Raw genomic sequence first — 16,115 nt, forward strand, 5'->3', positions numbered from 1 at the left:
AATCCGTTCATTTATCCGGACGAGAGAGGCTCCTGTAAGAAGAGCTGCCTGCAGTGGAGGAAGCTTCCGACAGCGGTGGCGTGAGAAATAATTTTGCGGCGCTGTGCCGTCTTCACCGTATCTAGGGGAAATAAAAAAAAAACCTCACTCGGTTTAACAACGATGTTTTTGGGAGGGTCCTGAAGTTTGTATGTTTGGCCAAGTCCTGCTTTGCTTATTTTGAACGACGACGATGATGATGATAATGATTGCGTGTGGTTTTTGTTTGTCTCTCATGGGAAGTTTTATTTCCCACAAGGTATTTTTATCACAACCAGCACGCCTCGGTGGCTAGGAGATGTTAACTTCCTCGCTTGGTATGCACGAGGTCGTGAGTTCGACCCCGACCTGACGCCTGCTGCTGCTGTATATTTGGAATTTGCGTGTCTCTTTCTTCGTGGACGCGTGGATTTTTCTCCGGGTCCTCTGATTTTCCCCTCCACATTTAGGTTCTATAAGTGTGTTAAGAGTATTTTGCCTCTATACATTTCCACGTGCTAAGCCACTGCGTTGTGCTACACAGCTCAGTGAGCCTTATCTGGTAACAATCAAAAGTAGTTTTGTTTTAGTTTAATTGCCCGGGATCCACAGCTGGGGTGGGGGGCGGTAGGGGGGGGGGGTGACGTCACCCGCGTGCCAGCCAGGCAGGCAAGCAGTCCAGCCAGCAAAACGTTGCGTTCTAATATGATATGTTAGTAATAATAATAACGATGCCCTTACTTATCCAATATGTATTCACTGAGTGTCTTGCATTGCAATATTTCGTCAGTTCCATTTAATTCCTCTCACCTCCGATTAGCACCGTTGGGTATGTACGGTGCGAAGGAAGTTCAACATACACACACGCACATACAATTAGTGGTTGGCTTTTGCCTGGGAGGGACACTGGATGACTCGGAGAAAGCCAATCGTGGGATAGCACTCTGAGCTCTGCACAGATGGATCCAAGCATTGGCGTTGCCATCTCTGGGCCACGCCGAGCAGCCCAGTGGCTTATGGGAGTTTTGTAAATCTGCGTGATTCACCAACCCTCTGATTAGCGCGGTTGGCTACGTACGGTGCAAGAGAAATTCAACACACGTACGTAGCCAACCGTCACGCCAAACGATGAGGAATCACTCCGATTACCACGAGTGAGTTGACCAAGGAGCTATCGTCCAAGTGCAGGTAAAGTTATTTATTTACTGTATCCCTTTACTTCCATTCATACAGATGTGTAGACACTTGTTAAATAATTAATGCATCGCCCGTTCAGGAAGTACCCACAGAGGAAGTTAGTTTGAGTCGCCATCATCATCATCATTTCTGTTCGCATAACTCAATCAATCACAGTGAGCATCGTCATCATCTTCATCATCTCTCACATCTGTACTGGCGTCATCATCGTCATCATCAGCCGTGGTCAATCCACTGCTGGATGAAGGGTTTCCCATGCCGCCGCTGCCCCTTCTCACGAGGCCGCGATGTAACAATCCACCACCCGGCGCTTGCACGCGGCTCATTTAATCGCTCTGTCTCCTCGCTTGACGTCCCCTCGGACGCGTTGCGTTCCTTGGCTGAGACTCCGTCGTTGATTCTAAAGCTTACATTTTTATTTTACCAGGCAAGGCCCACTGACCTACATCATAGCGCTTTTTTCAGACGCGACCCGGCCACAAACAATAGCCCAAGGAAGTGGCCTATCATCATGTGGACATTGATAGCAGCCGAATACTCTAAACGCGTGGTGTTGTTTCTAAATGTGGAGTGAAAAACCTGAAGAAAAATCCACGCGACCACGGGGGGAGAGAGAGTCACGCAAACTCCAAATATACAGCAGCAGCAGGCGTCAGGCTCGGGATCGAACCCACGACCTCCTGTATGCCGGGCGAGGGAGTTAACATCTCCTAGCCACCGTGATGATGATGAGAGAGACGCACACACCGCGACCTCCTGTATACCAGGCGAGGGAGTTAACATCTCATAGCCACCGTGGTGATGATGAGAGAGACGCACACACCACGACCTCCTGTATACCAGACGAGGGAGTTAACATCTCATAGCCACCGTGGTGATGATGATGAGAGAGACGCACACACCACGACCTCCTGTATACAAGGCGAGGGAGTTAACATCTCCTAGCCACCGTGATGATGATGAGAGAGACGCACACACCACGACCTCCTGTACACCAGGCGAGGGAGTTAACATCTCCTAGCCACCGTGATGATGATGAGAGAGACGCACACACCACAACCTCCTGTACACCAGGCGAGGGAGTCAACATCTCCCAGTCACCGTGGCGCCCCATACTTGACCATCAGGCCGTCGTCCCTACTCGCCACCACGTGTCCTGGCCAAGCCTCACGCACTTTTCTTAACAGTTTGAAGAAATCTGCACGACTTGTTTGTGTGTGGAACTTCTTTTGCACCGTATGTATCCGACCGTGCCAATCGTAGGTGCGGGGGGAAGGACAACAAACTAAACACAGGAAGCAGTTCTAAAGAAATCAGTTCACGACTTACATCGTCACCATGCGCACACCGCTTTGCCCGTTCACCGTGTCTAATTAAGTAATGTAAACACCCCGGCGTGTTGCGTGGGATCATTATTTTTAGGTGACCTTTAACCGCGACAGTGCGCTGTTCACAAGCATCCCCCCCCACCCCTAATGAGTTTGCGGGCAGATTGTCAAGGGGGAAACGTTTGAGGAGGATGAGGTGGATGAGGATGAGGAGGAGGGCTCGCGAGCCGTGCGCGTCGCGTACCCCCCGAAACACCGCGGGGGTGAGCGGCTCCCTCGCTCGCTCGCTCGCTCTTCCGGCACGGCGGCCGCGTGAACCGTCGGTGCGAGCGCTGTTATCGCGCGTGCGATGTTGGAGTTGTCGCAAAGCGCCCGGGAGTAAGGCGCTGAATTATATACATCTATGCACGGTACGATAAGGCCCCTGAAATCGCGAGCCTTTAACATCGGGCTCCATGGTCATAAGGCACAAAAAATACGTGCGGTGTATTTTCTCTGGTGAATGTCAAGAAAATACAAATTTACCGAGTGGGAGGTGGGGGGGGGTTATCACCATATCGGGCCCCATGAAGTGGTCGGCACGGTTTGGTGTTGAAAATTGCAGCGTGTGGAGCAAATACGGAGCAACTAATTACGGGTCACGATGTAAAATGCCCTCTTTGGTGACGTTGGAGGTGTGTGATATAGTTATAATAAGAACGCAATTCATAACCCGGCGCAATGTTTGAAGGGGGGGGGGGTGGGGGAGACATAAATGGCCGTAACTCTGAGGCGTGGAGACGGTGGTCCAGGCTGTTTGTCCGCTTCTCACGTGGTCCCCGTGGCCAGGTGACATCGACAGTGGCAGGGAGGCCGATGCCCTTGATGCCGCCACAAACCCAGCTGGCCTTGTCGTGGGAGATGGGCGACATCGGGAGGAGATTTTTTTTTCTTCAAAGTGGTCGCTATAGTAGCTCTACTCTCGAGTTTCATGACCCCGAGTGTAAAACGATCAGGAACTAAGCAACTAAGCAGAATGCCCCCTCCATATATCTGCCCCTCCACAATTTTTTTTTTAAAGTAGCTTTTTTTTAATGCATACCGTCATCCACACGGCCTTCTGGGAGAACATAATTTCCACAAGGCGAGCAAAACTCTGGATGGTTTTGACATTCATCATCTGATCAGTCGAGTCCGGCTTGCTTAAACCATTGCTGTCTAGAGAAAGCATGGGAGGCGTGCTGTGGACAATGCAATTGTCTGCCCTCGGAGGCAACATTGGTGACCCGCTCCGATCGAATGTGCATGGCGTCCCACCTGCTGGAATAGCGAGGCGACTCTAGGTGAAGGCATAGCGAGTAGGATGTTGGCCCATTGCCGTGGACTTCCGAGTATTCTTCTTATTTTCATGTGAGGAGGAAGACCTCTTCAATCTGTCCAAAGGACGGGACCATTCACTCCTCACGGCGAATGATGTGTTGAGTCATCGCTGGGATCGCCCGATCCTTCGGCTCGCGTTACACGCTTCACGCCTCAAGTCGCGTGCATTGGGAAGCGCCGCTGTTGGATTCATCGCATACCAGCCAACCCCTTATCAGTGCCTACCTCATTACAGACCAAAGGCAGACCTTACCGGTCACCCCGTGCCTCTTATAAATCTCAACGTTCATTCTACAAAGTCCCATCACAAGGGAGAGAAACACAAACAAATAGACAACAATTGCGGATTTTTGTTGCCCGTATTGAAACGGCTGCACGCCGTATGGACCTCAAAAAATAAATCTCCCTGTCCAAGAACACGGGGTGGTGAACCGTGCGAGTTGACGAGTTGCGCTTCCTTGAGTGGAGGTCCCCCACGAGAGGGTGACATCACGAGGGAAAAGAGCGAGAAGGCGAGGGGGGAGGGAACTCCCCGAAAAGGGGGGGGCGCGGGGGGGGGAGGGGCTCGGGGCGTTTCTCGGCGGGGATGGGAGTGAGGAGGTGGAGGAGGAGGAGGTGGAGGAGGTGGTGGATGTGGTGGTGGAGGAGGTGGAGGTGTTCCGCGTGAGAGCGGCACCAATAAAAGACCGGAGTGCTCACCCGCCTTGGGACCGCTCCACTCTCAACACACGTGTAGTAGTGGTAGTAGTCGTGGTAGAGCCGACACGAGGTTGGGGTTCGGCCCTTTACACCGAGCCCACACTTGCCCACAGCCCTCTCCCAAGCCGTTCCCCGCCAGAATGCCCCCGGGTGCCCCCCCTCCTGTCCCCTCTGCCACTATTCCCGCCCCACTGTCTCCCTCTCCATGCCCCTTAACCCACCGTCCATTTCCATTCCTACCCGTCACATCCCTCGCACGTGCAACGGGTTGACGCGACCCTCCCCGCTGCAGCCGTGTGCCATGAAGAAGGGCCATTGCTCGAAACGTCGCTGCCGTGAGTTTGGAACGTTGAGTCCTCGATTCGAATTGCCACCGTAATTCACAACTAGTTTTTTATTCTCGTCGGCGCGTCGCTCAATGGTTACTCGCTACTCTCGTCCACACGTTTTGAGGGCGAAGGCAAACGCGTTTTTCAAAACTCATTCGATATCCCATGGCTCTCATAATGCAGGGTGCTTAAAAAATGTTAACACTTACATGAGACTATCGTTTTTAATGGAAAAAGAGCGGATAATACTACACTGTAACATGATAACAAATGTAACGTTAATAGCTTAAAAAAGTCAAAGAGTCTCCCACTTGTTCGCCATCGTTGTCAACGCGTGGCCTGGAACCTTCTCCAGGTGCACTCCGGAGGCAGCAGCACATGTCACGTGGTATTGTTGCAAATTGTCACAAGTATATTCTTGTGTCTTTCGCTAAAGTGACGTAGATAGGTTCAAAGAAAAGAACAAAAACTAACAAAAAAAACTACGACGTTTCGATCGCTTGTGTTGCGATCGAAACGTCGTGTCCCATGAAGAAGGGCCAATGCTCGAAACGTCGCCCATCGTACACTTTATCCCCCCCCCCTTTTGAGGCCGCAGTGTTCTTGATGATATGCGTCGAGTTTCGCGTCTGAATGTTGCGCCGTGTGGCGGCGGCGATGAGCGATGGCAAAATATGCCCGGAGGATAAAATTGAGCGTGTTTGGCGAGATAGGATCGAGTGGGACACGGGGCAATCGAGGGATTGGTTCCTCACCGGCATTAACTATTTAACTATCTTTTAACTATTTTTTTACTATAATTTTTTATTTCACCAGGTTAGGCCGGCAGAGCTAGATAGCTCTTTTTCAGAAGTGACCCGCCCACGAATGACAGTCCAACCAAATGTCTCATCGCGTGGAAATTTATAGCAGCCAAATACTCTAAACGCGTGATGTTGATTCTAAATGTGGAGGTACAAAAAAAACCTCAGGACCCAGAGAAAACCCCACGTGACCACGGGCAAGGAGACACGCAACTCCAAATATACAGCAGCAAGCGTCGGTGTCGGGACCGAACCCACGACCTCCCGTATACCAGGCGAGGTAGTTAACATCTGTGCGCCCTTTAAACATCCGGCAGTCACACGTAACACGACTCCCCTTGGGTGTCAAGTCGCCTCTCCATGTTGGGCCTCGCTCGTTTATTTATTGATTTATTAGTAACGCAGACAGGCCCCGCGTGCGTTTGCTTCCAGCATCGGTGCACGTGGGAATTACTCTCTGCCCATGTTTACACGATGAGCTCGATTCCCCACCTCTCGGCGTCGGAATTTTTCATCTTTCTCCGCCGGGAGGGTTCCTTTTTTTTGTTTTGGAGCAAACGTCCTGGACGTCTCGTTTTGCCAACGGTGGGGGTGCGGGCAGGGGGGGGGAATCACCACCGAGGTTTATGAGTTGGAGGCATTTTGTCGAGATGTGAATCTGGCCCAAAATGCACACGCTGGTGGGAATGCAAAGCGGGGCGTCCATGGCATGGCTGGAATTTAGTTGACGGTGCGTTGCAGCTAATTTTGTTTACGCTGAATCGTGTCCGGTTGGGCGGTGCCGCGGAAGGGCCTCTGACCCACGGTGTTGTGAGTCACAAACGCAGCCGGGGTTTGATCGAGCCCCCCGGGTAGATAAAGTGGGTACCACTTTGTGGAACTCCAGCAGTGCAGTGGTGGGTCACTCGCTATCCCCTGCCGTCTGGATCTCATTTCCTCCAGCCCTCCGTGCTGTTGACTTCCTGCCTTTAATTTTGTTTTCCATTGATCCCATCCAGACTGACTGCCTCTCTCTTCAACGTAAATATCGCCACTGTGCTCTGTACGGTGTACCGAGACGCCCTCAAATTTAAACATTACCTTAAGTCGCATTGCGTTGCTTTTGCAGTTTGTTTCTGAAGACAAATGTAGAACTTTTATGCTGCCGTGTAGCTCTCCGCTGTGTACGTGTGTACTGTATGTTGAACTTCTTTCGCACCGCACGTAGCCAGCCAGGCTAATCAGAGGCGATGGGGAGGGACAACATCTAAACGCGCAAAGCATGTCGGGCAATACTGCGTGTTGTTTGTGCGGTGACGTCAGACGTTTTAGCGCCATGTGCTGCAAGCGTCTTCAGTGACTTTGAGGAACTCAATTCGGTTCAACGTCATTCACAAAGAGGGAACAGCTCCCAACGCGCGGAGCGAAACGTCCCAATATCTCCCGAAGAAACTAACGGTAAACTACTTTTTTTATTTTACCAGCAAAGGCTCACCGAGCTATATAGCTCTTTTTCAGAAGCGACCTGGCCACAAATGATAGCCCAATTCAGTGGCTTATCATGTGGACATATTATCAGCCAAATGTCCTAAACGTACGTTGATTCTGAATGTGGAGGTAGAAACTTGGAGGACCTGGAGAAAATCCCACACGATCACGGGGAGAGAGGCACGCAAACTCCAAATATACAGCAGCAGGCGTCGGGGTTGGGATCGAAGCCACGACCTCCTGTACACCAGACGAAGGAGTTAACATCTCGCCACCATGGCAGCCCGAATTAACACGCCGGCACTACCCCCCCCCCCCCCCCCCCCAACAAAACCCCACAATCGGAGAGCCGTGGAGCGCAACGGAGAACTCGCGCGGCCACATCGCACAAGGCGGCGATTGAACAACAGCCGCATTGAGGTTTTCGGTTGTGGGGGGGGGGGGGAGATAGTGGGAGTGAATCGCTCTCGAGTTGTCATCGCCGTGGGTCGTAGCTGAAGGTGAACGATGGTCCCAGGTCGCACCTCGGGCGCCGCGGCGAGCGAGCACTGTGAAGAGGCGGTGGAGATTGAAGGGGGCAATCAGGGCGGCAGGAGGACGTTGACGGTTGTGAACGGTGGCGCGTTGGAGCAATGTCGGGAGTGTAAAAAATAAAATCATTAAATAAAAATAATTTATTAATAACAAGGAGACGATGAAGAAGACGATGAAGAAGAAGACGAAGAGGGAAGAGGAAGGAGGAAGAAGAAGAGGAAGATGATGATGAAGAAGATGATGAAGAAGAGGTAGAAGAAGAAGAGGAAGATGATGATGAAGAAGAAGATGAAGAAGAGGTAGAAGAGGAAGACGATGAAGAAGACGATGAAGAAGAAGAAGACGATGAAGAAGAAGACGATGAAGAAGAAGAGGTAGAAGAAGACGATGAAGAAGAAGAGGTAGAAGAGGTAGAAGAAGAAGAGGAAGAAGAGGAAGAAGAGGAAGAAGAGGAAGAGGAAGAAGACGGCGTGACGCCCGCGGAAATGTATGAAAAGGACTCACAGCGCGGTGTGTGCCATCGGTTCTGCTGCGTGCACGCGCGGCACTCTTCATGGTCACGATCGCTCTCTCGCGCCCTCACCCCAGCGGGCACGGGGTCCGCGTGGCATGGCGCGTCGGGGATATTTAAAACGCTGCTGGTCGCGAAAGAAAAATAATTTTAAGAATAACTTAGCAGCTGCAATTTTGAAAAAGCAGTCCCAAACCGGCGACTGCACGCACTTTGTATAAAATATTGCGTTACAAAAAATGTGTAGACGGACAATGACTTGGACTTACGCCCCTTTCTCGATCCACTGCTGGATGAAAGCCTGCCCCCTCGCCAGTCACGTGAGTTGTTTGACCTTTCCTGCCGGTCGGTGAAGGTGGGAGGGCCAACGACAGATTTTGGATATCGCTTGTCACTGATGTAAGCCGTGGGTGGGAATTGAACTTGGGCCACCGTGCTCGCAGAGCAGCGTGGACAAGGACTGCACCGCCGATTTCCCCAGTGCAAAGGCAAAGGTCCCCCGTGTATCCTTGACACAATTTTGGGGGCAAGTGCTGCTGGCCAGCAGACAGCTTCGCCCCGCTGACTGATCTCCAAACCCCGCAGTGAGGGCCCCATAGTGTAGATGGAGCACTCTTGCTCGTAACGTCTCATAAGCCAGTCACATTTGTTTTACGATCCTGACTTGCTTAAAAAAAACGCTGCATAATATTTTGCATAGAAAGTCAACAGACTGATGGACTAAAATATCTGGATATCTATGAGTGGAGATACAGAGTGGAGTTTTGCTTGTATTTGACATATCACCCGGGATTAGTCTGGATTTTTTCCTAACTAAATATAATAATGATAACAATTGTATGCATAAACTGCCTTTTATCAAATGATTTTGAAGCGCTGCACAAGACGCAGCAGACACTCAGCATGCCAATAACTTACGAAAAAAAACCTAAGAAATGCTCCACAAACAAACAAGTGCAAAGATCCATTTTGCTGAATGAATTAAAATCTGAATAAATGCACCTTAAATAAAGTAAAATCTCATTTTTGAAAAACTCTTCTCAGGCTCAACGTGAGCGCTTTGTCTCCGTGGGTGTCTGCGTGCACACGTGCGTCTTTGTATTTGTGTTGGTGAGCTCGCCGTGCGACAAACACGGCGACCCGAGTTCGACTCCCGCTCACGGCCACCAACACCGGTGACGGTTATCTGAAACGATCCTGTGCCTCCCCTAGGTTGACTCGGCCTTGACTGAGTACCTGGTGCGGTGTGTAATCCTCGCCACGAGGCAGACTAAGGCGGCCACCCACCCTGTCGTGTGCCCTGCCGACCTTCATAGGTGTTCGCTAACGGCACTTGCCCCAAAAGTCTATAGGGGGGATCTTTGTGCCTTTTTTTTTTGTCCGCGTAATGAATCTCGTAAATTCGGCTGCACCAGAGAACACTGTTGTCCCTCCGCTATTTTCCCAAAGGCGTCTTCCTTTCCCTGGTGGGGGCTTGGGAGGAAGGGGGTTGAGGAAGGGCCACTGGCATTTAGACACGTGCCGTAACAACCCACCTACGCAGCGCGGTACTTGCCACGGTACCTGTGGAGCGCCGGGAGTCGACGACGCCGTGACATTTCGCACGCCGTGGAGAATGAAAAATAGATCCCAAATACGGCACGAGCGTATCGATCCGCGCGCGCGCGTGCACCGGCATCGCGTTGATGTGGCGGGTGCCCAGCTGTGATTGTGCCCACGTGTTCGTGTGTACGCACCGGGGACGTGTGTCTCGGTGGGGAGCGGCAGGGTGGCGGTTAGCGCGCTGCCAACCCGGCGACCCAAATTAAATATTTCTGCTCACGGGGACGATTATCTGAACCGGTTCTGAGCCTCCTCTAGGTCGACTCAGCCGCAAATGAGTACCCGGTGCGGTGTGTAACCATCGCCACTGGGCAGACGAAGGCGGCCGTGGTGGTGCCAGCCACCCAGCCCCTCGTGCGCCATGTCGGCCTATCACAGCACTTGCCCCAACAGTTTGTTAAGGCTACACAGAAGGGCGGGGATCTTTGTCTTTTTTGCGTCCCAGGTCCCTGGACAAGAGGGTCGTGCATATGGCGCTGTCACGGTCCCGCGTGCTGCCGGATCCGTACCAGCCCCTGGCGGCGCCATGGCCGCTCCCGCGGCCCCTCCGAGGGGACGCGGTCGGCTGCAAGGGGGTCGACAGGGCCCCGGTGGTCACGTGTCCCCAGGTGACGGCCCGCTGCTCCGCGCCACCAGGTAAATGGGGCGTGGGGTCTTGTTGTTGTTGGTGAAGCCCGAGACGACGACGAGTTACAATCGGAGAAACGACTGTCACTTTTGCGTTGTTTATTTTTGTTCTTCCGTGAAACAGCAATTGGAAGAAAAATAACCGCATTAAATTGCGGAGATAACGAGGTCTCCCGTCAAGCAGCGGTGTTTCGGGTCCAGGAGTTTTATGTGTGTTTACTTGATCGAAGGAATCTAATAAATTCGCGTGATTGTAAAGTACCAAAAATGTGGGAATATTACACATGAACTTTGAAATATAGTATAATCCCTGCTCACTCGGGGCTTACAGATTAATGATGAGTACATACGCATGTACAGGGTGTTTTAAAAGTTTGGACCCAATTTCAAAGCAGGATATTTCACGATGGCAACATGTTACAATTACCCAAAAAAGTTACAAACGATTTAATGAGTTATCAAGTTTTACGAACCATTTTAAAAATGCTCTATGTGCCCTCCACCTGCTGTACGGACAACATCGAGACGATAGTTTAATTTGTCCCAAACGCCTCTCAAAGTATCTTCTTCCACTGAAGTCACTGATTCTGTTTTTGAGGTCATACAGATTAGTCGCTAATGGTGGCACAAAAACACCACGGTCTTTGATCTATCCCCACAAGACAAAGTCGCAGGGTGTGGTGATGTCTGGGGATCTTGGTGGCCAAGAGTGTAGCGCTAAGTCTTGGGGTTCCGTGCGACCTATCCAACGTTGAGGCAGTGTTGTCTTGGGAATGACTGAGGCTAGGGGCTGTTTGTGCGCTGGGAGAGGCATCTCGCGGTAATCATTTGAAACTCTATACCCCGCCTTTTCAAGTGGAAAGAGTTTCATTCATGAGCGGTTCGTGATTGCAGAGATATAGCAATATCAAATTGGGTCTATCTTTTTTAAACACCCTGTATATTATACCTCTGTCACACCGTACATAGACAACCGGGCTAATCGGAGGTGCGGGCTTAAGAACAACAAACGAAACACAACAATCAGTTCTGAAAAAATGAGTTTCGAATCTCGATTAAAAAAGTCGTTCATCGCCAGCCATGACCATCATCTATTCGCCGCTGGGTGAAAGCCTCCCAAATCTGTCGCCACCTCTTACGATCGCCGTGATGCAACGCTCCGTGTGGTAGCTGCACTAAGCGGAGCTGGATTTTAATCCAGCTCTGCTTAATTCAGCTCCGCTTAATTAAAATCCAGCGGAGAGCTGGATCTTAATCGAAGTCCTCTCGGGCGCGTCTCCCTCCTTTCAGTTTAACACGTGGTAGTTAGTTAGTAGTCGCCGTAGTTGTTAGTAATCGTAGTAGTTAGTAGTAGTCGTAGTAGTTTGTAGTAGTGGTCGTAGTAGTTGTAGTAGTAGTGGTCGCAGTAGTAGTAGTAGTAGTTGTCGTAGTAGTAGTCATAGACGTAGTAGTAGTAGTCGTTGTAGTTAGTAGTTGTAGTAGTTAGTAGTTGTAGTCGTAGTAGTGGTTGTAGTAGTGGTCGCAGTAATAGTAGTAGCGGTCATAGTAGTAGTGGTCGTAGTAGTTAGTAGTCGTAGTAGTAATGGTCGTAGTAGTAGTGGTTATAGTAGTAGTGGTCTGAGAAGTAGTAGTCGTAGTAGCAGTGGTCGTAGTAGTAGTCGTAGTAGTAGTGGTCGTAGTGGTCGTAGTAGTCGTCATAGTAGTAGTCCTAGTATTAGTCATAGTAGTCGTAGTAGTAGTCATAGTAGTAGTAGTTATAGTAGTAGCGGTCATAGTAGTGGCCATAGACTTAGTAGTAGTAGTCGTAGTAGTCATAGTCGAAGTAGTTAGTAGTAGTAGTCGTAGTAATAGTCGTAGTAGTAGTAGTGGTCGTAGTAGTCGTAGTAGTCGTGTTTGTAGTAGTAGTGGTCATATTAGTAGTAGCCGTCGTAGTCATCGTAGTAGTAGTCCTAGTAGTAGTCGTAGTAGTCATATTAGTAGTGGTAGTAGTTGTAGCAGTAGTCGTAATAGTCGTAGTCATAGTAGTAGTAGTCGTAGTAGCAATAGTAGTTGTAGTCATAGTAGTCGTCATAGTCATCGTAGTAGTAGTCGTGGTAGTCTTATTAGTAGTTGTAGTGGTAGTAGTTGTAGCAGTAGTCATAGTAGTCGTAATAGTTGTAGTAGTATTCGAAGTAGTCAGAGTAGTTGTAGTCGTAGTAGTAGTGGTCATAGTAGTTTGTAGTCATAATAGTTAGTAGTTGTAGTAGTAGACGTAGTAGTATTGAGTTAGATTGCGTAAATATATAAATGTGTCATTAAACCCGCCACCACCAGACACAGCCAATTAGTAAGGTTTGTCACGCAATTAAAACATGCCAATTAGTTAACTACATCAGCACACCGGTGTGTTGGAGTGTAAACCCACTACAACATTTACGATTCGAGTACCGTGACGTTTCGCCGGTATATCATTACAACAACCAGCATCATCAGGCGACAGCCACAGAGTTATGGAGAAATCCTCCTTCTGTTTCGGTCTTAAATCGAGAGAGAAATGTGACATCGTCACTTGTGAGCCAATCAGGTGCGAAGACCAGAGGAGGGGAGGGGGTTAATGTCTTCATAAAATTACAATGGATATCGATTATATATAATTATTGGTTGGCTGATTCACAGTTCATCAACATACAAATGTATGTACATTATGTACGTACATTCTACCGTTTTTGGGTCAAAAAATGTTCAATTATTGGCTGCCGCTCCATCGTTTAGTCTCGTCAACGCCCGGGCGATCGCCCCGTCAGGCTACGCATCCAGGCCAGGGCCTCTGTATGATATCTCTCTACGATGTCGCTCCTCTATACGATTTCTCTCTACAATGTATCTCACGTGCGGTGTCTCTCTTCTCTACGATGTCTCTCTATGATCGCTCTCTATGATGTCTCTCTTCTCTACGATGTCTCTCTACAATGTATCTCACGTGCGGTGTCTCTCTTCTCTATGTCTCTCTATGATGTCTCTCTATGATGCCTCTCCTCTCTACGATGTCTCTCTACAATGTATCTCACATGCGGTGTCTCTCTTCTCTACGATGTCTCTCTATGATCGCTCTCTATGATGTCTCTCTTCTCTACGATGTCTCTCTACAATGTATCTCACGTGCAGTGTCTCTCTTCTCTATGTCTCTCTATGATGTCTCTCTATGATGCCTCTCCTCTCTACGATGTCTCTCTACAATGTATCTCACGTGCGGTGTCTCTCTTCTCTACGATGTCTCTCTATGATATCTCTCTACGATGCCACTCCTCTCTACGATGTCTCTCTACAATGTATCTCACGTGCGGTGTCTTTCTTCTCTACGATGTCTCTCTATGATCGCTCTCTACGACGCCTCTCACGTTCGGAGGGGAACAGCAAACTCCGCGAGAAATTCGACTTCGGCGCATGACGGGACCGCACTGACATCGGATTCTTAAGCTCCACTCATGTAGATGCATCAAGTCCAATTGATTTGTTCTGTGTCCCGGCACCTCTGATCAGCGTGGTTGGATTGCGTAAGGTGCGGCCACTACAGGCGCTACATTCACTGCCGTGTAAAATAGATGATTGGCTGCTGTGCTCTTTTCTCTCTTCTCTTAGATTCATAAAGCGCCTTCATCCAAGGCGCTTTGCAGCAATTAAACAATTTGCACGCAAGCAGATATAGTGGTTGAGAAAAACGGTGGGGTTATTGTTGCAAGTGGTGGTGGAGTTTGGGCGACGGTTACTATAACAGGTGGGAGGTTAGGATGGTGAGGTGGTGGGGGGGGGGGGGTTAAAGAGGAGTTGGGGTAGGTCTGCTCGCAGTCGGGAAGCCGGGTGGCAGATGTAATCCCACACGTACATTCGTCTAGGTCAGGGGGTCGGCAGAAACCTGCGGCTCCGTAGCTCTGCGTGTGCGGCTCTTGAAGGGCGTTATTTTTTAATGACCGCCATCTCGTATTCACCGCAGTGCACTGCTGCTCTTGAAATATTGAGGGGTTGCTGTTTTTCTTCTTCTATTCGTTTAAAACCGAATTCGAAAAGAATCGCCTCCTCTTGTTAATTTCAGCCGCCGACCCCTCTGGTTCGGGTTCAGCAGGCGCAGTGCGGATACCGACCAGGCCACGTTAACGTGGCCCTTTCCCCCATAGTTTCGGTGATCTACGCTGCTGCTGCTGGCTCTGCCTTATTTCCCTGATGTTCCATGCACGGCGCATTGGGGAATCCTCGGATGAAATGCGCCTTCACGAATGTTAAATTATTGACCGTTACGTTCCGCAAGAGCGCCTTTCCGGCTCTTGCTGCAGGTCGCGACTGACTCCGGCTCCCCGCTGAGAAGCGGCGAGATTTAGCTCAAGGGGTTGACGTGCTTTTGGGGGGCGACCCACGCACGCAGACGACACGCTTGAGGAACACGTAAAGAAAACGCAGCCCCCCTTCTCGACGATTTGGCGCGGCGTTCACGACTTCGTAACGAGGTGGCTGGGCGGTTGTCAGAGGTCGAGAGCGTTGAGGCACCTGGTTCAAATCTCAGGCAACCGCCTGAGATTTCAGCTGGGTTTCTCAAGTGTAGTCCATCGATGGTCTCAGCCCGACTATACGTGTGTAAAGAATCCTTAAGCTTGCTCAATTAAGTGCACAATTATAATTTACCCTAATGGTTTTTTTTCTTTTCAACCCAGCGGAGTGCTCTGACCTCGCCAGCCAACCCGGTCACCTCGCCCGACCTCAATTTTCCATCCCATATGTATTGTTTCTTGTCTATATTCCCATCCGTGTGCACTTTCTTACATTCCATTGGCCTCACCATAACATTGCCACGCCATTCACACACTTTGCACGGAAGCCGGTGACGCAGCCCTGCAGGTGGCGAGTTCGCCGCTTGCTGCAAGACGGTCGCTCAATGGCTCGGTAACCTGTGACTCTGGAGCCGCATGCGGTGGCTCTTTGGCTTCCGCCTTGCCGCTCATTGGCTGACCCCTTTGCAAGCGGCCGTTTTTGTTTTATTTTTTTTAAAGAAATAATAAAACTTTAGCGTTGAACATAATTTTTACGCGAAGATAATTATCCTAAAAAAAATGGCAGGGAATGGGCCACTGTGGAATGTCTTTGGTGACGACCAAATGTAGAAACGGAGTTGGTAGCAAATAACTAAGGTGAGACGCAAACTAAGTATACGTAGTTTATTTAACGCGTAGGCTTTCGCGACCAATATCATCCATTATACAGGTTTTCTTGGGATAGATTTCGTAAATATATAAATGTGTCGTTAAACCCGCAATCACCCGACACAGCCAAGATGCTCATACATCGGGATAAGAAAGTGTCAGATGGTGACAGTCTGAGAAGTGTTATAGATGCGCTGCAATTGGACGGTTACAATGACGCACAAATCAACAGGGCACTGAATGCCAAAACTAAATCAAATAACACGAGCATTGAAACTGACCAAGTTATTAACACTATTAAAGTACCGTACATTGCAGGAGTAACTGATAAACTAGCCTGAGGTTTGGGGAAAAAAAACATCCGAGTCAGATTTGGCATGGCACGTAAAATACATAAGTTAATATCTGGTACAAAAGATGCATTACCGAAGCTATCAACAGAAGGTGTGTACCGGATTAAGTGCACGTGTGGC

At 49.7% G+C, this 16,115-nt stretch overlaps 1 protein-coding gene across 3 annotated transcripts in view; it reads left to right on the plus strand.

The window, feature by feature from the left end:
* Positions 1-16,115, plus strand: part of ANKFN1 (ankyrin repeat and fibronectin type III domain containing 1) — a 254,019-nt gene that overhangs the window by 27,579 nt on the left and 210,325 nt on the right. For all 3 annotated transcript variants that reach the window (XM_076072300.1, XM_076072298.1, XM_076072299.1), the window contains one exon: positions 10,293-10,483. In XM_076072300.1, the coding sequence (XP_075928415.1) occupies positions 10,293-10,483 (191 nt within the window). The remainder of the gene's footprint in view (positions 1-10,292; positions 10,484-16,115) is intronic.

Source organism: Petromyzon marinus, chromosome 37, assembly GCF_048934315.1.
Source record: "Petromyzon marinus isolate PM22_M1 ecotype Great Lakes invasive population chromosome 37, UKy_Petmar_22M1.pri1.0, whole genome shotgun sequence".
NCBI lineage: Eukaryota > Metazoa > Chordata > Hyperoartia > Petromyzontiformes > Petromyzontidae > Petromyzon > Petromyzon marinus.